The sequence below is a fragment of the Gadus morhua genome, chromosome 14, assembly GCF_902167405.1.
Source record: "Gadus morhua chromosome 14, gadMor3.0, whole genome shotgun sequence".
Classification (NCBI taxonomy): Eukaryota; Metazoa; Chordata; class Actinopteri; order Gadiformes; family Gadidae; genus Gadus; species Gadus morhua.
The window spans coordinates 23214127-23236811 of NC_044061.1; the positions used below are offsets into that span (position 1 = coordinate 23214127).

General features: G+C 48.6%; 1 protein-coding gene across 14 annotated transcripts in view; it reads right to left on the reverse strand.

Moving 5' to 3' along the window:
* The window catches only part of myo5aa (myosin VAa), a 66093-nt gene that overhangs the window by 19739 nt on the left and 23669 nt on the right, over positions 1–22685 (reverse strand). For 3 of the 14 annotated variants that reach the window (XM_030377442.1, XM_030377441.1, XM_030377438.1), the window contains 21 exons: positions 21504–21629; positions 20129–20212; positions 19347–19349; positions 18061–18213; positions 16744–16841; positions 16258–16344; positions 15782–15890; positions 14988–15199; positions 13934–14090; positions 12950–13189; positions 11744–11992; positions 9735–9828; positions 8790–8938; positions 7917–8054; positions 7298–7432; positions 6620–6676; positions 5569–5796; positions 4863–4871; positions 3078–3178; positions 664–862; positions 141–212 (listed from right to left, as the gene is read on the reverse strand). In XM_030377442.1, coding sequence (XP_030233302.1) covers positions 141–212; positions 664–862; positions 3078–3178; positions 4863–4871; positions 5569–5796; positions 6620–6676; positions 7298–7432; positions 7917–8054; positions 8790–8938; positions 9735–9828; positions 11744–11992; positions 12950–13189; positions 13934–14090; positions 14988–15199; positions 15782–15890; positions 16258–16344; positions 16744–16841; positions 18061–18213; positions 19347–19349; positions 20129–20212; positions 21504–21629 — 2700 coding nt within the window. The remainder of the gene's footprint in view (positions 1–140; positions 213–663; positions 863–3077; positions 3179–4862; positions 4872–5568; positions 5797–6619; positions 6677–7297; positions 7433–7916; positions 8055–8789; positions 8939–9734; positions 9829–11743; positions 11993–12949; positions 13190–13933; positions 14091–14987; positions 15200–15781; positions 15891–16257; positions 16345–16743; positions 16842–18060; positions 18214–19346; positions 19350–20128; positions 20213–21503; positions 21630–22685) is intronic. The other 11 variants (XM_030377444.1, XM_030377446.1, XM_030377443.1 and 8 more) reach the window with 11 other exon arrangements.

Consider the following 22685-nt stretch of genomic DNA (forward strand, 5'->3'; position numbering starts at 1 on the left):
GAGCAGCTTCAGCTGGGTTAGTAAACGCACGCGTTAGCTCCAACACACACACATACACACACACACACACACAGGCACACATGCATGCCACAGCGCTCATTCTCAGCTGCAACTTTGGCACACTCTGATGCTCTACATACAACCATCCGTCGCAAAATGGTGACCCGCGCCTCTCGGGATGCTGTGGGGTCTTGGTTGTCGGTCAAGATCTCCTGTCAGGTGACATCATCCACGTTACACATGACTAAGCTACCAATGGCTGTGTAGAGCGATGACTTGTTACAGATGATTTGACAGATGGCTAGGGATTAATGTACAGGTGGATATGTTAAGAGATACATGGATTTCTTCACAGGTGGATATTAGAGCGATACATGGATGTGTTAAAGTGGATATGTGAGAGGTACATGGATGTGATACATGTGTACATGTGAGAGATGGATACATGGTTGTTTGACGGATGAATACTCGCCAGATAAATGTGTTACAATGTACATGACGACTGTGATCATGAGGAGGATTTTGTTATACATCACACACGTAACTGGTTGGACCGAACGCTTCAACTTCCCTGCATTTGTTTTAAGCATGACTGTTGCCTGGAGGTCTCCATTGACGTACGTGCACCTGGACGTGTACGTGTGTGCTTGCGCGGGTGCGTACCAGGTTCTCGTTGGTGAGCCTGGTGATCTCGTGCTGCAGGCTGGCTTCGATGCGAGCCTCCGGAGGCAGCTGCAGGTTCTGGGCCAGCAGCTGCTGCTGCCGGTTGTTTTCCTCCTTGACGTTCTGCAGCTCGCTGCGCAGCCCCTCCGTCTCGTTGTCATAGCTACGCCGCTGCGCCTGCAACTGGCTCTCCAGCAGCCTGCGACGGAGGGGAGAGAGAGTGGGAGAAGAAGATGAAGGGGAGAGAGGAGAGAGTTGGTCAAGGTTAGGGAATGTGAGTTTCAGGGTGTGACAGAATGACTAAAAGAGACAAGTCAGGGGACTGCTACGAGTAAAGAAATGAAGGGAGAGAGGCTCGAGGGGAGACAACGTCTTCCACGGCCCACTGGACACTGGGGAGCTCTGCATCATGCTCTGCAGACACGGCTGACCAACTCCCAGCCGATCAGGAGCTCTGCTGTCACTCCTCACCTTCCAAACAGACTCATATATATGGAGAAATACTGAGGGGAGCGATGCTGTATATGTGACTGATGAACTACAGAACCCGGATGGGACGAATAGTATTTACAATTAAATCGTATCCTGCTGAAACCCGTTGTATCCAATATCGTTTTTCCAAAATATGAAGCGGAACGCTCGTTGTGAGACATAAAGAGAGGAGAGAGTAAAACACAAGACAAAAATACACCAAGTGCCTCTTGAGTGATCAAGTCTTGTGCTAAATAGGTGTATTCACTATGTTCTATGAAAGGTGCTTTTTAGGCTCTCACAGCATCAACGAGGATGCTCAGTACATTAGGTGAACGGGAATTTTGTTCGCCGCTGTATTTGAAAAGAAAGCTGCTTATATATGAATAATACCATCATTAAATAACAACATGATAATCACATACACCCAGGAGGAAATGAGATTCAGATCAAAACCAGGTCAACTAACGATTTGAGCGTTGGAGGAGTGGGGCATCAGCGTCTCATCAACACCCTGAAGCATGCCGGCTTCATTCCAAAGAGCCCATGCAGGGCTACTCTCCGCAGGTACGCTGATAAACCAGCGCCGTCTCCCTATGGCGCCTGCACTACTGCTGCATGCTACAGGGAAGCTCATCACGTTTCAGCCTGGTGCATTACCCTTCTTATTTTTAAAGGTTTTAACCTTTTTCATTGTAGAGTAAGTAAGACCGGAAGGTATGGGAGAGAGAGGGGAAGACATGCAGCAAAGGGCCACGGGCAGGAATCAAACCCGCGTCGCTGCGGTCAGGACCGGGCCTCAATGGCAGGCGCTCTGCCTGATGCATCAGCCTGATGCATTACTCTTGCTGCAATTTAAAAATACTAACACGTATCATTTTATAAATATCCAGACAGACAATCTAGCCATCCATCATCTCAGCTCCAAATATAATGTCATATTTAGCACCCACACAACCCAGGGGGCAAGGCCAAGTCTCGATGATGCTTCAGCATGCTGTTAGCGCCGTTAGCCTAGCCACACAGGCTCCCCTAGCCTAGCACAACACTTTCCACATGCTGGCTAGCAATACTAGCTAACTGCATAGCTAGCGGACTGTGCTAGCTAACTGACTGTGTTAGCGGGCAGCTCAACAACCGCAGCCGCCGTGCAGAACCGTTCCCGCTCAGCCAGGCCATGCACGGGCCGTCTCGGTCTCTGGGCGGGGGCCTCGGTAGCGGCTGCTGCTGCTGATTGGTTACCTCAGCCTACTCAGGAGCTCATTGGCCTCCATCGGCCCACGCATGAACCTGGGGGATCTGCAGCACAGGGCAGAGACAGGGCTTCACCGACGCTCACAGACACACACACTGACACACGTTAGGTCATCACAGCCGAGACAGCACCACCAGAGCATATGAGACAGGTGACAGCAGGTTGCTTCTGGAGCGTCTGGCTCGGACCTCTAAGCTAAGGATAGCATAGATATATCAATACAGCCCTCTATGCTAAACCTAGCAGAGCGATAGCAGTTACCCCCCCACAGTGATGCATATAGCATAGCTATAGCAGTATAGCCCTCTATGCTAAATAAAGCATAGCGATAGCAATATAGCCCTCTGTGATAAACTCAAGCAGAGCTATAGCAATATAGCCCTCTATGCTAAATATAGCATTCTACAGCAGTATAGCCCAGAATTTGAAATATAGCAGAGCTATAGCATTACAGCACTTTACGCTAAATATAGCATGCTAAATATACCTCTATTCTAAATATAGTGTAGCGATAGCCATATAGCCCTCTATGCTAAATAAAGTATGGCTATAGCAATATAGCCCGCTATGGTAACTAAAGCATAGCCATAGCAATGTTGCCCTCCTTGCTAGCTTTAGCATGACTATAGTATAAATCCCGATGTAATAGGATGTAGTGGGGACAGCTGATCCTACAGTACTACAGCACCTGTTCGTATCTTTGAGGCCAACGTAAGCCTGCTTGATTTCGTCAGTGTCTTTCAGCTTGGACACATCCACCACATGGTGAGTAGGTTCTGTCATGGTCTCCTAGAGAGGGGGGGATAGGGGAGAGAAAGAGAGGAGAGGGAGGGAAAAAACAAACATGAAATCAGGAAATGATGAGTGCCAACCAGAGGTCTTTGAGAGGACCATTGATGGGTCATATTTACGACTACTGCATAGCCGCAAGGAACGCCAACGTAGAGCAGGCGGGTTTATAATGCAGTACAAACATGCCATCAACAACTCACAAATACTACGACTAACGTTGGATAAAAGCATAAATCGGATACATGCATAGCCTTAAAAAAAGCCAGATTTGTTCCTTCTACAAAATGACCAAAGAAATATTGGTTAAACGCATATTACTCGACGGCATAAGGCTGAGGGCGTACTCGTCTTCATCTTACATTTTTTACTTTTTGCTAAATTTTTTAACTATTTAACTATTACGTATAACTACGTATTTTTACTTATCCATTTACTTTATATTGTATTGTTGCTGCTATGTGGCTGAGGTACCAAGCCTACACTTTTTCATCTTGTTTACTTGTACAATAAGAATGTATTAATATATGCGACCCTGATTCTGATTCTGATTTATGCTTTATCGCGTACTTCAGTGCTTCTAGAACAAACACCGACCCGCCGGCTCCACGCAGAACTCCAACTCAGAGCGGGTTCACTCTGCGATGTCTTCTAACAATTACGCTTACTTCAAAAGTAGACAAAAGTGCCCGCCTACGCAGTAGCCCTGCTTTGAAACAAGTGCCTTATCGACTGGGTTTGTTCCCATTTCTTCGTGGAACTGCCTTTATATTGCTCTTACACGCACACAAGCCTGACGACGTATTCAAACAGAAGGATATAATTATTTAACCAACGACTGTAAAAATTCCCCACGTGGTTATTTAACAGCTCGGTAAAAGCAAAAGAAACAAATGGTCAGGGAATAAATCAATGTATTATGAAGCAAGGAGTGTAAAAATAGTTTTTTCTAAACTTGGATAATCGCATATGTCAGATAATCTCAAACACACATTTCGGTGGAAAACGCCATGAACAGAGCTTTTCCTGATGTTTATCACTGGAAACATGCTCATTATTATGCATGTCTCAATGCACTTATGTGAACAGCCAGCATACAGTCTATACACACTCTGCTGTCTGCAGGCAGTTTATTCTCTCCCATGACTGTAACATAAACCATCTTATGCTTCCTTTACCAATGCATTATCAATGCTAATGCACGCGTTAAACTCTACCGACGTGTTCAAAAGGGCCGGGTCACATCTCCGGTTGAAATAAAGGTGATCTAAGAGGATGTATTCCTGTATTACATCCATGATGAAACCATACCGGTTTGAGTGGGATTATAAACCACTCCCAAGACTTCACCTTTGCTAGTAAAATAATTAGTGTAAAGCAATTTAAATCAGTAGTCACTTAACTATCAGTATCCTTACAACAACATGTAAGCTTTCAAATTCACCCTGGAAAAAAAACACACCAAAACTTTCTGTAGTTTTACACCCAAACTACGTTGGATTTCGCTCTGGTATCTTTAATCCCTCAATAAAGAGGAAGAAAAACGTTTTACTATCGACTTTGCTCGAGGGTCAAAGGACTGCAGTTTAACCGGCGAGCTCGTAGCTAATATCCAACACACTACCTTAGCAAGAGGGAGCACAGGCAGTGATGGGACATGTGTGATGGCTGTGGGGAGGCGTACCTTCTCATCCTGACGAGATGCGTGGCAGGAGAGAGAGGGAGGGAGGGAGTGAGAGGGAGACAAGACAAAAAAAAAGATGGGAAACAGAAACACAGAGGGCTTTGCACATTTGACCTTTCACATCACATGTGCAGAGAGGAAGTAGTTAGACTACCGAGCTACTTTTCACTTCCCTTAATTTATCTTGGGTTAGGAGAAGAAGTACTTAGTGTAGTAGTTACACTAAAAAGTAAATTCTGCCCAAAAATTGACAACCAAGTTAACTAAAATCGTTGTCAATATCAAGTCTAAGTACTTTCTAGTCTACAGTAGGGGCAGATGTGAAGGGGCCGGTGTCCAACCTGGGACACCAGCTTCATGAAATCCTCTGTCTACTGTATCACCACACCATATTAAAACAAGGAGGAGAAACAAGGAAGTGACAAGTGATAAGGAGGTGAGGCAAGGAACCAACGCAAGGAACATGCACAAGTCGCTAAAACAAGCAGCTAGGAGCTAGAACAAGGAGCTTGGAGCTAAAACAAGGAGCTAGGAGCTAGAACAAGGAGCTAGGTGCTAGAACAAGGAGCTAGGAGCTAGAACAAGGAGCTAGGTGCTAGAACAAGGAGCTAGGAGCTAGAACAAGGAGCTAGGAGCTAGAACAAGGAGCTAGGAGCTGGAACAAGGAGCTAGGAGCTGGAACAAGGAGGAGGCACCATGTATGTACCTTGTGATGCGTGGCCTCCTTCTGGCTGACCAGCTGGGAGCGCAGGATCAGCACCTCCTCCTTGCGGACGTCCAGCTCCTCGGAGGAGGAGTTGAGCTGATCCAGCAGCACCTTGTAGGCCGGGGAGCCCGGGGCCCCGGCCCCCGTGGCCTGGTTACCCAGGAGGCTCTGCCTCATCTCCGCCAGGTTGTGCTTCAGCTTCTTGTTCTCCGACTCTAGCTCCTGGCGCTGAGGAGGAGGAGGAGGAACAGCAGGGGCATGAGGAGGACGAGAAACAGAAGGAGCATTGAGAGGAGGAGGAGGAGGAGGAGGAACAGAAGGGGCATGAGGAGGAGGAGGAGGAGGAGGAGGAGGAGGAGAAACAGAAGGAGGAGGAGGAGGGGCATGAGGAGGAGGAGGAGGAGGAGGAGGAGGAGGAGGAGGAGGAGGAGGAGGAGGAGCATGAGGAGGAGGAGGAAAGGAAGGAGTATGAGGAGGAGGAACAGCAGGGGCATGAGGAGGAGAAACAGAAGGAGTATTGAGAGGAGGAGGAGGAAGAACAGCAGGATAAGGAGGAGGAGGAGGAGGAGGAGGAGGAGGAGGAGGAGGAGGAGGAGGAGGAGAGGAGATGGTTGAATGGAAGGTCATCATATCCTCTTTAACCAGAGAAAATCTGTTTTTCCAAAGGTGCACTGGCAAAGGCAGCTAGCATCAGCCAACAACAATGTCTCAGAATCACCGTAATTAAGGAACACTTTTTTAAATATCATATAAAATCACAGCCAACAGTAATATAAAGGCTTTTAAACATATTGGTGACATGCAGGCAACTCATAGGAGATCCCTGGGCATAAAATCACACATCGATGTGGTTGCTGTGTGGAGTCTGTTCAGCAGAACATTGGGCAAGGGGAGACAAAGGTCGACACCACTCTGCCAAAAGCATAATCCCATGTGATGGGATACTGCTATGTAATCATGCCCGTGGGTCCCACTCAGTGCTCGGTTTCCCCTCCAGCTCCATGCCCCCCCCCCCCCATTGGCTGAACTCTGAGCTTGTTCCTCGTCTCACCTTGAGGGATTCGTACTCCAGCTCGGCTCCGCGAGCCTTCTTATGCTCCACGTCGTCCTGGAAAGGGGAAGAACAAAATGGACCTACGTGCATGAGGAACTTTCTGTTCTAAAGAGTATCAGCACTGCTTATAAATCAATATCGAGATTTTTCAGAGCATGACTCCCATCCTTGAATTGTTGTGCAAGTTTGATTCTGTCCAGGCTCTGAACGTGGATCCAGCCCAGTACTGCAGTAGTACTGCGTGCCAGTACACATTTAATGTACATATCGAGTTTGATATTGCAGTAAAAGTGTGTATCACTCGAGTATGGTACTGCATTACTCATGTGTAGTCTGTGTTGTAGTGTCTAGCTGTCCTGTGACATGGTACTCTGCATTGCCAGTGTGCATATTAGTGTGTATCTGTCCTGGTTCATGGTACACTGCAGTACCAGTGTGTATCTGTCCTGGTCCTTGGTACTTTGCAGTACTAGTGTCTGTGTACTTGTGTGTATCTGTCCTGGTACATGGTACTCTGCAGTACCAGTGTGTACCAGTGGGAGTACTAGTGTGCAGTTGTCCCGTTCCATGGTACTCTGCAGTAGCAGTGTGTGTACCAGTGGGAGTACCAGTATGTACTTGTCCTGTTCCATGGTACTCTCCAGTGGCGGTGTGTTTAGCAGTGAGTGTCCGTACCCGGGCTCTAGCCCGCTGGAACAGCTCCTCCTTGTTCTCCAGCTCGTCGCGGAGCTGCTGCTTGTCCTGCTCCAGCTCCCCCAGACGCTTCTGCAGCTTCAGGGTCAGGTTGGTGTCCATGCCACGGCCCGAGTCCTGGACACCGGTAGCAGACACGCATCATCAAACACAGCCCTCTAGATGCACAACGGTCTTCATTGATATGCATTTATTTTGTGATTTTTTCTTTGAGAAGTCACAATGTTATTTTAAAAGGTGACATATTATACCACCAGGTGGGAGTGGGATTAGCTGTTACAAGCCGCTTTTGAAAATCTGCCTCTTCTGAAAGATGAGCAACGTTTTCTACAGTCCACTGGGTAGGCTGGTAGACTGATCTATCAAGCACACATCTAGGTGGACACACCCACTTGTCATGTCAGAAGAGGAAGATTTTCAAAAACGACTATTAACGGCTAATCACACTCACACCTGGTGGTATGATATGTCAGGTATGATGGTCGAAGCTTATTTGAACCGCCTGGTTGGTTAAAACAAGCTTCAGCCAATCGGAAGGGACCTGTGACGTTCCAGCATCCACCTTCACCAGCGTGTACCACGTGAACCCGCCCACTCCTACCATGTGAGCCCGCCCGCCGTCTACCTCCGAGACGCGGGAGCCTTCGTCCGCCTCGGCGTACTCGGAGTTGTAGGTGTACTCTGATTCGTTGCTGCTGTGGGTGGAGTCTGTTCTTCTGTGGCCGGGCCTGCTGGTGTTCTGAAAGGGGGAGGAGCCAAAAAAAGTGACCGATGTCAGGTCCTCCGAATGCAGTCACTCATGACGTAAACGTGTGACCTATAACCTTTATATATATATTGTGTCTTTACTCTTGTGTGGTATAAATTAAGGTTTAGCTATTTATTCAACCACAAATACTAAATACAACAGCTTGGTGTAGATATTTGCCTCTGATTGGCTGTCCGCTGATTGGCTGTTCGCTGATTGGCTGTCCACTGATTGGCTGTCCACTGATTGGCTGTCCACTGATTGGCTGTCCACTGACCCTTTTATTGATGGCTTTTAGCCGATCTTACTGAGAGGAGAGACACCTCCTCCTCACCCTTACTGAGGAGAGAGACACCTCTTCCTCACCCTTACTGAGGAGAGAGACGACTCCTCCTCACCCTTATGATGAGGGCCACCTCCTCCTCACCCTTATGATGGGGGCCACCTCCTCATCACCCTTATGATGAGGGGGCCACCTCCTCCTCACCCTTATGACGAGGGCCACCTCCTCCTCACCCTTATGATGGGGGCCACCTCCTCCTCACTCTTATGATGAGGGCCACCTCCTCCTCACCCTTATGATGAGGGGGCCACCTCCTCCCCCTTATGATGAGGGCCACCTCCTCCCCACCCTTATGAGGAGGGGGCCACCTTCTCCTCACCCTTATGATGAGGGCCACCTCCTCCTCACCCTTATGATGAGGGCCACCCCCTCCTCCCCCTTACCGAGGACAGAGCCATCTCCTCCTTGAGGTCGTCGTGCTTCTCCTCGAGGCGCAGGTGCTCCGTCAGGAGGTTCTGGTAGCGGGAGCGCTCCTCGTTCAGGTCCGTCTCCAGCTGCTGCGTCTCCTCCGCTATCGCTCGCGCCATTTGCTCTGCAGGAGGACAAAGACGAGCATGAAAAAGCCCCGCAGGATGGGACGGGAACAGGAGGTCAACGCGGCCTGAAAAGCACCGACTGACTCGAGAGATTCTGCCGGTCCCGCAGGGTTGAGGGCTGATTATGGCTCCACGTCGACGCACCGCAAAGGGGCTTACGGACCCGTTAGGTCCTTGCTGACCCTCCTGGCGTCCACCGTAAGGGCCTGACTCAAGCGCCTCCCAAAAAATGTAATCCTTGCGTCGAGGCGACGAAGCTGCAGAGGCTGTGATTGGTCCACTCACTGACACCAGACGCAGAAGCAAAACGGGTTCAAGTCTGCGTCGAAGCGTCTGCGTGGTCATTGCGTTGCGTCGACGTGGAACCATAACTGAGCCTTTAGAGTACAACAGAGCCTAGGACCCGACCGGTCACTGCATCGGATCACACTATGAGAACGCTACTTCTCGACCGGGAGTCGATAGGAGTCTGTGAAAGGTAAAATAACAAGCTATAAGCTATAAAAATAACAAAATGGCTATAAGTCCGGACCATAACATTGCCTCTTCTTATGCAATTTGAGAATACTGCTGATGTCAAGCCATTCGTACAAACCATCTATCGGAGGGCTCCTGTTCTGACGGTACGGTTTATGATGTACTAGGGGGTTTGGAAGACAACCGCCAGTGCTGCTGGCCCCCTGCGCAATGCAGTGGGCCAACCAATCGGCCGCTTCCGGAGGAAATTCCCCCCGCATCAGCGTTGTAACGATTGCTCTGATTGGGCAAATTTGTTCAATGGTGCCAAGTTACCCGTCATCTGTTGACGCTGTTCCTGAATCATCCTGTTCAAGTCGTCCTTCTCCGACTTCAGCAATCCATTCTGAGACTTCAGCTCGGAGACCATCTGAGCATGCACACGCACACGCACACGCACACACACACACACACACACACACACACACACAAAATCAAAGGCAATATGAGTTAAGGGGAGGAAGGAACAACTTGGATGTTGAATTAGGCAGTAGGACCGATTAGATATCAAATCCAGGGAATGAAAGAGACTAAAGTATTCCAGCAATGGAATTTATGGACAGATGCAATTGCAAGTGTCTGCAAGTGTGAGGTAGAAGGGGTGGGCCTTCTTAATAACCTTCACATAGCCTAGAGCCCCAAGAACCACTTAAGTCATTGACTTAGATATTATAATACCCTAAAACAGCACAGAGAGAAGGTGTTACGGTAGGGTAGCATGTGCTTAGGGTTAGGGTCAGTACTGACGTCACACAGGGGGGGCGCTGTTGAGGTGCTCATCGCAGGTAAGTAGCAACAGCTGTGTGGGCAAGAGACCCAGGGTTGAGAGACTGAGTGGAGGGGCTGGAAATTAGATTCGGGGTGAAAGAGAGTGACCTGATGGACACACATTGCTCGGCGACTTCAATGAGAGAACACTTTTGGGATATATACACGGTGAACGAAAAGACTGATCAACGCACGAGCTGTTCCCCTACGGTGGCTGTGGACCTGTGGTGAGTACCTCGCTCCTAACCCCCTAGATAGGTTAGACTGCACTCACCCAGGGAACGATTAGGAACAATAACTCAAGTTCAGCTCACCACGTGGGGACACACTTAGGTTACGGGCTGTCTACCCAGGTTAATAGCGAGCTCGGTAGGTCAGATATTAACAGAAGGGTTGTGAAAATACTACTTCTCCCTTGTGGATATACTATTTATTTGGAACCTCACTTGTATTCTCAAACAAATACAGAAGAAGACCGACACTTTCTCTAGGACACTGCTCTACTGTACTCATCCATCTCGTCCACTCACACACCAAGAGCACTGCTGTGTGTGCGCGGCTCCACTACTCTAGCTAGCTCCCTAAGCTCACCTGAACCAGGGCAACACGGGCCCCTGTGGGGCCCACGGCGGGCCCCTGAGCCCCAGCGTCTCCCTGGCTCCCGGTTCAGGGGAACAGCTGTTGTCGCCTGGTGTAAGAGTGTATAGTAAGAGGCTAGAGTCTGTATCTAGGAGGAGCCGAGAGTGTGATGCTCTGGATTTAGCCTCAGGAAGAGTAGTGTCTGGGGTTAAGGGTTCACGCTAGGCTAACTGGCTAGCTTGTCTGGGAGTCCAAAAGGGGGGACTTACATGGGAGCCATTTTAGAGATGAGAGGGTGAGGGAGAGAGGATTTAGAGGAAGGACACCTACGGGGAAGGGGAAACTAGCTCTGCTGATGTGGCTGTCAGCTCAGGGAGGGCCTTATGAACCTAAGAGCACCTAGAGGGGTTATCCAAGGACTGTACCATTCAGAGAAAGGAGGGAACGGCTGACTGGGTTGCACGTCAAACATAACAAGAACACAGACTAATCCAAATCATTATCAGGAGAATAGAAGGTCAAATGCATCACAATGTGAATAAATAAATATTTTAAATGTGAGAATATATTGTTAGTCCTATATCCAATATCATACTGACAATGATGTCTTGCGGTATTAAGTGGTGAATATATATGAGGTCAATATTATGCCACCAGGTGTGAGTGTGATGGCCGTTACAAGCCGTTTTGAAAATCTGCCTCTTCTGACATCACAAGTGGGCGTGTCCACCTAGATGTATGACGTCATACATTTAGGTGGATACGCCCACTTGTAACGGCCAATCACACTCACACCCGGTGATATAATGTTACACCTTTAAACATCTCTAATATTTATGCCATTATATACGTTATAACTGATTAACAACTGCCCATCTCGCTGCGAGTGTTAGAAGAGATGAGCCGGAGATGGATCTGATTGGCTGCCGAGCGCTCACCTTCTCCATCTCGTCGCGGTACTTGGTGGCCCAGTCCTCGATGGTCTTCTTCTCCTTCTGCGTGGTGGCCAGCTCCTTCTTCAGCCTCTCCAGCTCCCCCTGCAGGCTGTTGGCCCGGTTGGCGTTGTTGCGGGCGTCCTCCTCGACGCCGCGGAGCCGCGTCACCTCGACGCGCATGCGCTCGCTGTCCGCCGCGTGGCCGGCCTCCAGCGTCGCCAGCTTGTCCACGGTGGCACGGTGGTTGTTGTTCTGGGGAGGAGGAGGAGGAGGAGGAGGAGGAGGAGGAGGAAGAGGAGGAGTGAGAGAACGCTCGACATAAAGACTAGCAGTGTCAGCTAATCAGCCTTGCTTTTGTGATGGTAAATGGACTGCACAGAGTGGCAAAGTCATGCCCCTTCCGGTAGACCCACATGGGCGTTATGAGATCGAAAAATATGAATGGGTTTCAATGGAGAGGAAGTAATTATCTTCTAGTCCCAGTCTTTATATGCCCTGGACATATTACACATTTGTTGTTTGTGGATTTAGAAGATAATTTTTCATCTCAAGAGTTTGACCATTTATTGTGCTTAAAGGCTGTAGAGAAAACACAATGAGAAAGACTACACGTCTCGTATGTGCCGTCACGCTCCCTGCGACTGGCGTGGACAAGATGACAATCTCCCCATTGGCATAACTGAAACTCTTTTCTTTGCATGAAAAATCCACAATCAACATATGTGTAATCCAGGGCATATAAAGACTGGAAACAGAAAATAATTACTTTCTCTCCATTGAAACCCATTCATATTTTCCGATCTCATAGGTCCAGTGGGCTCTACCGGAAGGGGCGTGACTTTGCCACTCTATTTATATAGTGCTTTACAAAATTGCCTGACATTCACCCATTCATTCAACCATCCACACACCGACGGCAGAGTCAAGCATGCAGGGCGACAGCCAGCTCGTCGAGAGGGATTATTCAGGGAGATTATTTTGATATTCATGAACACCCAAATACTGTCCGTCAATGCTCTAAATGTGTATCCTGGTCTGTGTAATGTGTACATTGTGTGTACTAGTGTGTAGCTTTTCTGGTGCTCTGCCGTACCAGTGTGTCTCGCTAGCCTTGTACATGGTACTCTGCACAGACTGGAGGTTGCGCGGTCGTGAGTGGAACCCATGCCTCCCTCAACCCCCCCCCCCCGTCTCACGGCCGCTCCTCACCTGCTCGTCGATGCGGCGCTGCAGCTGCATGATCTTGTTCTCCATGCCGATGTTGAGCTTCTTGAAGTGCTCCACGGAGCGCGCCTCGATCTTCAGCTTCTTCAGCTCCCAGCGGGCGCGCATCCGGCGCAGGCAGCACTGCAGGTACACGATGGCCCGCAGGCAGCGCTTGAAGCGGCGGCGCGCCAACAGGCCGCGGGCGTGCTTCTGGATCACCACCGCCTTGCTCTCCCGTAGCAGCTGGCAGAGGGACGGGGAGAGGGGGACGGAGTGAGGGAGGGAGGGAGGGAGGGGGGGATGCATGTGTTGGTGTGTGTGTGTGAGTGTCTGTGTTGCAGTGAGAGACTCTAAAGCCGTCTACCCACTGCACCGTCCGTCAACGGATGACGGAAGGCGTGGCTGACGGAGGGGCGAGTGGTCTTTCAGGAGGCATCCGTCAGCCAAGCCCGAGCATACGCGATCTGATTGGATGACGGATCCGTCGCTGCCGGAAAAGTTTAAAATCTTTCTACTTTCTCGACGGAGCCGACAGATCCAAAGGAACGGATGGACCCACAATGCATTAAGGCTCCGCCCAATTCAAAGTCAATGGGATCCGTCCGTTGACGGATGCAGTGGGCAAGAGGGGTAGGTGTTGCATGTGTTCTTGAGTGTAAGTGTCTGTGTGTGAGAGAGTCCTGTGTGCTTGTGAATGAGTGAGTGAGTCAGTGTCTGTGTGTGAATGAGTATATGAGACGTGTGTGTCTGAGTGAGTGTCTGAGTGAGTGTGTGATTCTTTTGTGTGTGTGAATAAGAAAAGGAGTCGTGTGTGTGTGTGTGTGTGTGTGTGTGTGTGTGTGTGTGTGTGTGTGTGTGTGTGTGTGTGTGTGTGTGTGTGTGTGTGTGTGTGTGTGTGTGTGTGTGTGTGTGTGTGTGAGTGTGCATGTGTCTGAGTCAGTGTCTGAGTCAGTGTCTGTGTGAGTGTGAGTGTGTGTTAGGTCCTACCGCTCGGTACTTCTGCCGGGCCATGTAGGCCCTCAGGATGGTCTGCATGGCCAGGGCGGCGGCCTGCTTCTGTCTGTAGCGCCGGCGCGCCACACACATCCTCTGGTACTTCTGGATGGTGGTGGCTGCCGAGGTGCGACGCATGAACTTGGCCAGGCTGGGGAGAGGAGAGAGGAGAGGGGGGGGGGGGAGGAGAGAGAGGAGAGGGGGGGGGGGGGAGAGGGGGGGTGGGAGGAGAGAGAGGAGAGGAGAGGGGGGGGGGGGAGGAGAGAGAGGAGAGGGGGGGGGGGAGAGGAGAGGGGGGGGGGAGAGAGGAGGGGGGGGGGGAGGAGAGGGGGGGGGGAGGAGAGAGAGGGAGAGGAGAGGGGGGGGGGAGGAGGGAGAGGGGGGGAGGAGAGAGAGGGGGAGAGGAGAGGAGAGAGGACGGGAGGGGAGGAGAGAGGAGAAGGGGGGAGGGGAGAGAGGAGGGGGGAGGGGAGAGAGGCGAGAGAAGGGGGGAGGGGAGAGAGGAGGAGAAGGCAGGGGAGAAAATTAATAACAATCTAATATTTTCACATGCTCTTCAGGCATTTCAATGATGTACGAAACATAATCCACGAAAATCAGTGAGCAATGTTTCGCCTGGTGTGTTCTTGTGGTAATAGCGCTGTGCAGCTCAATGGGTTCATCTTCCCTGTGGAATCCCTGCTCTTTATCTGAGCTTGGCTGCACTGCTAAACACCACGAGTCTTTGGAAATAACCTGCTGCCATGCAGTGTGACGCAGCCGACCACCACTGTAATCATCATCATGTACCCCCCCCCCCGGTGTGTGTGTGTGTGTGTGTGTGTGTGTGTGTGTGTGTGTGTGTGTGTGTGTGTGTGTGTGTGTGTGTGTGTGTGTGTGTGTGTGTGTGTGTGTGTGTGTGTGTGTGTGTGTGTGTGGGCGCGCGTGTGTTTATTCATCAGTGCCGTGTTCACGCTTTTGAATCAACCTTGTTTCAGAAAGTTCCTCACGAATCCAAACGCCAACAATCACGACGGACTATGATTGACAGGTCCCGAGGGCCACTCACCAGCGGGCCTGGAAGCCCCGGGTGAACCTCTGGATGGTGATGGCCGAGCGGCGCTGGCGGAGGAACTTCTTGCGGGCCAGCCAGCAGCGGATGGTCTTCTGGATGCGGACACAAGCCACGCGCAGCTTGTCCGAGCGCAGCTTCTCCAGGTAGGCCACCTGGCCCGCCCGGAAGAAGATCTTGGTCTTACCGAACTGGTACTTGTCCTGGTCCTGGTGGGGGGGGGGGACAGGGGGCGGTTCAGGGGTTAAAGGGGTGATATCATGCTTTTTTCATCTTTTTGCATTTGCTTAAAGGCTGAGTTATAGCTCCACGTCAACGCAACGCAAGGGGGTTTACATTACGTCCTTGCGGACCCAGTGCTGGGTCCGAGGCGACGCAGCTAGCGAGGGCTGTGATTGGTCTGCTCACTAAAACCAGACGCAGAACCAAAAAGTGTTCAAGACTGCGTCAAAGCGTCTGCGTGGTCATTGCGTTGCGTAGACGTGGAACCATAACTGAGCCTTTAGACTGTAATATGCTGGTTATGTATACATGTTTTACACCTGCTAAACTAGAAAAATCCAAGTCCGAGCCAGGGGGATTCACGCCCACCGCAACCCACAATAAGAAACGTCTATTTTGCACTCAACCTTTACTTCCGCAAAGGTGTGAAGTCAGACGTTTTTGAAAGATGCTGAAATTTTGGAAATTTTAACATACAGCATGTATCCCTATTCTAGTAGTAATAGTTTTTTTTCCCGAAGTATAATTTATCGACCGAAAAGTACAGTCGATCAGATGTTTTCACAGACCTGAACGAGGAATTCCAGAACATTCCTGCAGGTCAGCCTCTTGTCCTGAAGAACGTCCTTCTGCTTCATCAGCACCCGGTAACGGCTGTAGAACTCCTGGTAGGTCCACCTGGTAGGGAGGGACACACACACACACACACACACACACACACACACACACACACACACACACACACACACACACACACTATAACTCCTCCTAGTTAATAGTAAGGACCTTCTACCATAACTAGTCCTAGTGTAGAGTTGGGACCTTCTACCATAACTAGTCCTAGTGTAGAGTTAGGACCTTCTACCATAACTAGTCCTAGTGTATAGTAAGGACCTTCTACCATAACTAGTCCTAGTGTATAGTAAGGACCTTCTACCATAACTAGTCCTAGTGTAGAGTTAGGACCTTCTACCATAACTAGTCCTTGTGTAGAGTTAGGACCTTCTACCATAACTAGTCCTAGTGTATAGTAAGGACCTCGTACCTGGAGGGGAAGCCGGCTGCAGAGATGCGGATGGTCTCCAGGACTCCACAGGCGCGGAGCTGCTGGACGGCCCGCATGGGGTCGAACCTGGAGGACAGACGGACATGATGTCACCATGGTGTCACCATGGTGACATCATGATGTCCCCATGATGTCCCCATGATGTCCCCATGATGTCACCATGATGTCACCAAGATGTCACCAAGATGTCACCATGATGTCACCATGATGTCACCATGATGTCACCATGATGTCCCCATGATGTCGTCATGAACATCACGAGTAAACGCTGTTGGCAGGGGTGGCCCTGGTGGGATACACAACCCTAACCCCTGACCGTGTTAGAAGTAGGCTCAACCAGTTGAGGTTCTAACAAAGGGCTCAATGCAGACATTTCTTAAAAAATAAATAAAAGTGTTCAAATATTCTAACTTATTTTAGTTTGTATTTATTATTTTAAAGAGTGTGAGGGCGAGTGACACTCACGAGAAGGCCAGCTTGAAGTCGTTGGGCTTGATGCAGCGGACGTAGTGGGGGGTCGTGGCGTTCAGCGTGTCCATCAGCATCTGAAGAGAGTTCCGGAACTACAGAAGGGAAGCAGTCCCGTTAACACCTTCATCATCACCCTCATCCTCATCAAGGCTCATGAAAAAGGCTTGCATAACATTCCAGATTCATAAAAGACGCTTATAGAAAGAGTAGGGATGCCAAGGTCAACAAACTGAGGCAGCATTTCAGTCACAGGGGCTGCTAGCGTCTTGATTAGTCCGTCTTTATTTCATGAGTCAAACAGCTGAGTCTCAGACCCTCCACTCCATAAAGGAATTAGGCTGGTACCTAGGTTTAGACCGTCTTCATTTCATCAGTTTAACCAATCAACTGCATTGTTAATTTAACAAATGTAAAACGCCCTGCGTAAAAGGAACGTTGCTGGTACCCAGGTTCAGTCTGTCTGTATCCCATGAGTACACCTGCTGAAAACTCAGACCTGGGGCCTCTACGAATAGTCTAATCTCCTAACCTTTGTGCCTCCTTTCCTTAACCTTTGTGGAAAACGTAGAAACTTTGAATTCCTATAAACATGTGGAAAAAAAAGAGGCTAAACTTATGTTGATGTTGAAATTAACTGCCCCCAGTAGTCTTTCTTAAATGTGAAGTTGGCATTTACTTTTCTTATGGTGTATTTTATGTGCTTACTAACCAGCAATAAATGAATTAATTTATATTCAAATAATTATGTTTCTGGAATTCAATCAATTATTTTCAATTGTATTTTCTTCTCTTCTTTTCTTCTGCTTTATCGCGTCTCTCATGCGTCTTCGCATAGAGTCGGTAAACTTCGTCGGTGGCATGTTGCTTTAAATATTGCCGCCGTAAAGGTTTATGGGATACCACCATCTCCTTTCCTTTCGCAAAGGGAGCTCAGGAGTAACCTATGCTAAAGGAGGGTTAAAGGAAGCATCGAGGCTCCTTTCCTAAGCATTTTTAGAATTCAAACCACCTTTCCTCCAAGCACTTCCGGGTCATCTCCATAGGAAAGGAAATTTCCTATGCAAAGAAGATAATTCGTAGAGGCCCCGGGGCCCTGTATAAAGGAACAGCACTTGTATCTGGGTTCTGTCTGTCAGTGTCTTCCATCAGTTTAATGAATCTACTGCATTGTTAATTTAATAACTTTGCTAGTATCACGGTTCAGTCTGTCTGTCTTCCATGAGTCCCCCTGCTGGAGCCTCCGCCCCGGCCCTGTGTAGAGGAACGATGCTCCGTGTCCCCCGGCCCTCGGGGCCGCCCCGGGACCCTCACCTGGCAGCCCACTGTCTTCTTGTGCTCCCTGCTGGAGGTCCGGCCCTTGTCGGGCTTGACACTGAGCCGGGTGCGCCCCCCAGCGCCCTGCGGCTGGCCCGTCGGACTGACCGCCTTCTCCCCGTCCTGGAACAGCTCCACCAGCAGGGGGAACTGGGAACAGCAGCCCAAAACACAGTTCAACACTGGGCAGCAGTGGACTCTATGTAAAATGGATTTATATATTCTGTACATTTTACTTTGACTTCTTACGGATTTATAAACGATGACGTGATGGTTTTATAAACATCCTTAAATGTTCACATTAACTTAAACAAACCTAATCAAATGGTAGTTTTTAATTCAATGCTAATGCTAGTCACAGTTCATCAGACATGCAGTGATGCGTCCTTCATGCTGCATACACACCTCGGTAAAGCACCGAGGTTGCAAACCAAACAATACGTCGCAGACATCAAGAACGCAGCCATCACAGCTACATCGTTTAAACGGGTACTTTCACACTATGCATCCTTTATATTGATACTCATAATTGTTTCATCGTGTTTGGTTCCAAGTTATTGAGTGAGTACTTTTTCGATTAGATGAATGATTGGTTAATTTCCAAAAACCACAGCATTGGTTAATGTTCAAATGGCAACTGAATGGGTTACAAAGACGTAACAGGATGTTACAGCAATCAGCATATATGGCGATGATCCACCTTCATATATGTTTGTTAGAATCACCAAGGCGTTGTCATGGAGATCAAGGAAATGGCGTGCACTGTGTTGGTCGCTAGCTATTCACCGGGCAGAGCCAGACAAAGCTTTGAGCATTCGGCCTCTCAGTCTATCTCTCTCTCTTGCTGTGTCTCTTGCTCCCTCTCGCTCGCTCGCTCATAAGCTACTTTCTTTTAGTGCATCTTGCTCAAAGCGTCTGCCATAATAAAATAAGCCGTCTTCCTTTTGTCCTCTTCCCTAGCTTCCTTTCTTTTCACTTTTCCTTTCATCCCCAAGTCCACCGCTTGCATGTGCATCTCTCTTTCTCTCTCACACACACACACACACACACACACACACACACACACACACACACACACACACACACACACACACACACACACACACACACACACACACACACACACACACACACACGAGTGCTGCTGTCAGACCAGTGAAAAGAGTGCTGGAAGAGGTGAAAAAAAAAAGAAGAGAGTGCGTCGAGGAGCCGGAGGGAAGAGACAGAGAGAGAGAGCGATATGGGGGGGGGGGGAGGAGGCCGCAAAGGCGTTCCCCGTTTACCTTCTGTTGTTGGGGAAGGGTTGTCATGATGGGTCAACACCAAACACATACATGGACAACGGGTGAGACAACAGACAGAAGATACATGGACATGTTGATGAGCAGGGATGAGAAAATATAATGAAACCACTAATCAAACACATCAGAACCATTACCAAAGTAACGAAAACAGGAAACCCAACTACAGCCAGGGGGTAGTTGGTTTGAGATGGACAGGAAATGACATCAGGCAGACTATCAATGAGGCTGGATTGGAGTGCATCATGGAATGACTTTGGGGTCACGAGCTGATTGGCTGAGGTGGGCAGGGAGCATGTGAACCGTGCAGGGTGGAAGACAACCTTATTACCATGTGACCGGTAACCATGTGATCAGCCCAAAATACATCACATTAATTCCAAGTAGGAAGGTACTTCTACTTCTCTGAATAAGACTTAAAAATAATTTTACATAAGTGGCAATAAAAAGAGTGACGTCAGGTTATTAACACACACAGTATTTCTGCGTGTGTGCGTGCGTGCGTTCGCATCAACTGATCTCCCTGTGAGCTGCATGCTCTGAGGCTCTGCAAGGTACAAGTTATTTCACAGATTAAATAACTGAAATCAACCACCCGTGTAAAATACCCACTGGTCCGTGAACACCAGGGCTGTGTGTGTGTGTGTGTGTGTGTGTGTGTGTGTGTGTGTGTGTGTGTGTGTGTGTGTGTGTGTGTGTGTGTGTGTGTGTGTGTGTGTGTGTGTGTGTGTGTGTGTGTGTGTGTGTGTGTGTGTGTCGCTCACCTTGCTGGCCTTCAACACGTTTATCTGCTCCTCATTCACTGTGTCTTTGTTCTTCTCTAGGAAACCCTCGCACTGGTACTCCACCTGTGTTAAAACACACACACACACACACATTTGATCATGGACATGTGCACACCCTCACACACGTGAATGTACACACACACACACACACACACACACACACACACACACACACACACACACACACACACACACACACACACACACACACACACACACACACACACACACACACACACTTGAGCCAGTCTGACCTCATGTGAACACTTGTGCTGCTAATGTATAACAATACTAGTAGAAAAAGAGTACTAGAGTAAAAATCTTTTGGTACCTCACACTTCGATTTGATCTGATTTAGATTCTTCGGGATCACAATTAGATCCAAAATCGACACTTCATTCAAAACCATTCCCCGATGCAAAATTGATTCTCAATTCCAGATGTCCGGATCTACTCAAGTCCAACTTCCACTTATAAAAGACGATGTGGAAAATGATAGCACGAAATCACAGTGAAGTGCGTGCACGACTTGAGAAAGTCAATCGATTGCAATCATTATTATATATAATTTTCAGTCAAATTAACACCAATCCTAAACAATATGGTCTTTCTTTGAGGGAAACTAACGCACTAACGAGGCCACCCTGGGAACAAGGAGAGGCTTTATCCACCATTACCCTCTGAAAGGGGAACCGTCCCCCTGGGCCGTTAAAGACCCCTCCGTACACGGAAACACAGCGGAAAGTTTACCCAATGACGTCAAAGATCTAAGATGCTTTGGTGCAGAAAGCGAGTTGATGTTGCAGAACATGAGTTTTTCAAGCCATGCATATGAAGCTGAACTCTCATATTACCACATAAAGGCTCTCCACTTCAATAGAAATTCACTAATCACTGTTAAAACTGCTTGGTTAACAGTGCATGGCTCATGGTAAATTGACATTAACATTTAAGACGGTTTTTTCCAAAGCGATTTACAGTAAGTACTTTTGTCAGAAGAAGGAGAAACAACAATATATCGCCGTCAGTACAGTAAGGATGTTCATAGAACCAAGTGCCAAGCACTAACCATCGCTAGGTTAACCCATTCCCCTATACAACAAAGATAGCTAGGATAAGATGCTAAACAACTAAGTACCTTTATTTAATTTAAATTAAGTTAATGCATAAACTAGCCTGCATAGGGGAATATAGCAATATATCATTATATGTGTTTATCATCACACACATAGACTAGTTTTCCATTTTAAGGAAGGCAAGTCCACTGTCAGCGAATCAACTGCCCCGGGGATAATCCCATCCTCCGCTGGGTCTCATCTAAGCTGCGAGCGACAGCTGGGCTGTGGCGGCAGACCTTGTCAGCGAAGTGCTGGATGATGAAGGCCCGGTTGGACAGGCGAGGCTTCTGGAACAGCGAGCAGGTCTTCAGGTGGGTGTTGTACAGCTTCTGGGCCCACGACTCGTCCGAACCCTTTGGCATCTGGGGGGGGGGGGGTGGGGGGGGGGGTGGACAAGCGTCAGAACCTCTCGCCTGGGATCGATAAAGCATTATCCCATCTTGTTTTTAGAATCTAATTGGTTTTATTCATTCCACCAAACAGCATTTGGCATCGAGGGAATATCGGATTGGAAACATAATGTAAGCGGATCATGGATGACTCCTACTTTCCTTCTAGGGAGACAACACTAAACTAGAACTGCAAGCAGTTATGCAGGGGTCCAAGAAGTGTGCATTTCGCCGGCACAACGCGACAAGAAATGTGTGTTTCGCCGGCACAACACGAAGCAAGTATTCAAAACGCTACCGTGAACAACATGTGGATATAAAGGTTTTGACTGTGGGAGCTTCGGTGTGGGAGTTATAGCCTAAAACGCGTTTTCAGAACATTGGCCAAATAGGAGATAGACAATGTCGTCGTTTTTTGGCGCCGCCCTGTGGCGACATTTTCCAAAGACAATTTTCCTTTGCCAAATAACTCCCGCCCACATTAATAATTCTTGGCCATATTTTCTATATAGACTCGGGTTTGCCCCTTGATGGTTTCCCTTGAGTTTGAAGAACATTCCTATGGCCAATTAGAAGATATACAATTTCCTCGTTTATTGCGCCCCCTAATGGCGAAATTTTCCGACATTTTTATCGAACGTCATTAAGGTTAGCACCAACATGTTTGTAGAATTTGGACTCGATCCGATGTCTAATTTTGGATTTTTTTGGATTTTTAATTTTCCACGTCTAATTTAGCTCATAAACCAATATTCAAAACGCTACCGTTTCGTCGTCGAAGGTCCGATCAAAAAAGTGTCTATCATTTCTATGCGTGTGCGTCTGAAGATGCCGTGTGCAAAGTTTGGTGTCGATTGGTCAAGAAATGTGGGAGCAGTAGGGAAAAAACAGTTTTGCGGTTTTCGCGATTTTGCGAAAAAAAATTCCAGACGCAAATGGGCGTGGCCTATGCCAAAAGATGCAGCAGACTCCAGTGAATATGTGCGTACAAGTTTTTGGACTGTGGGAGGTTCGGTGTGGGAGTTATAG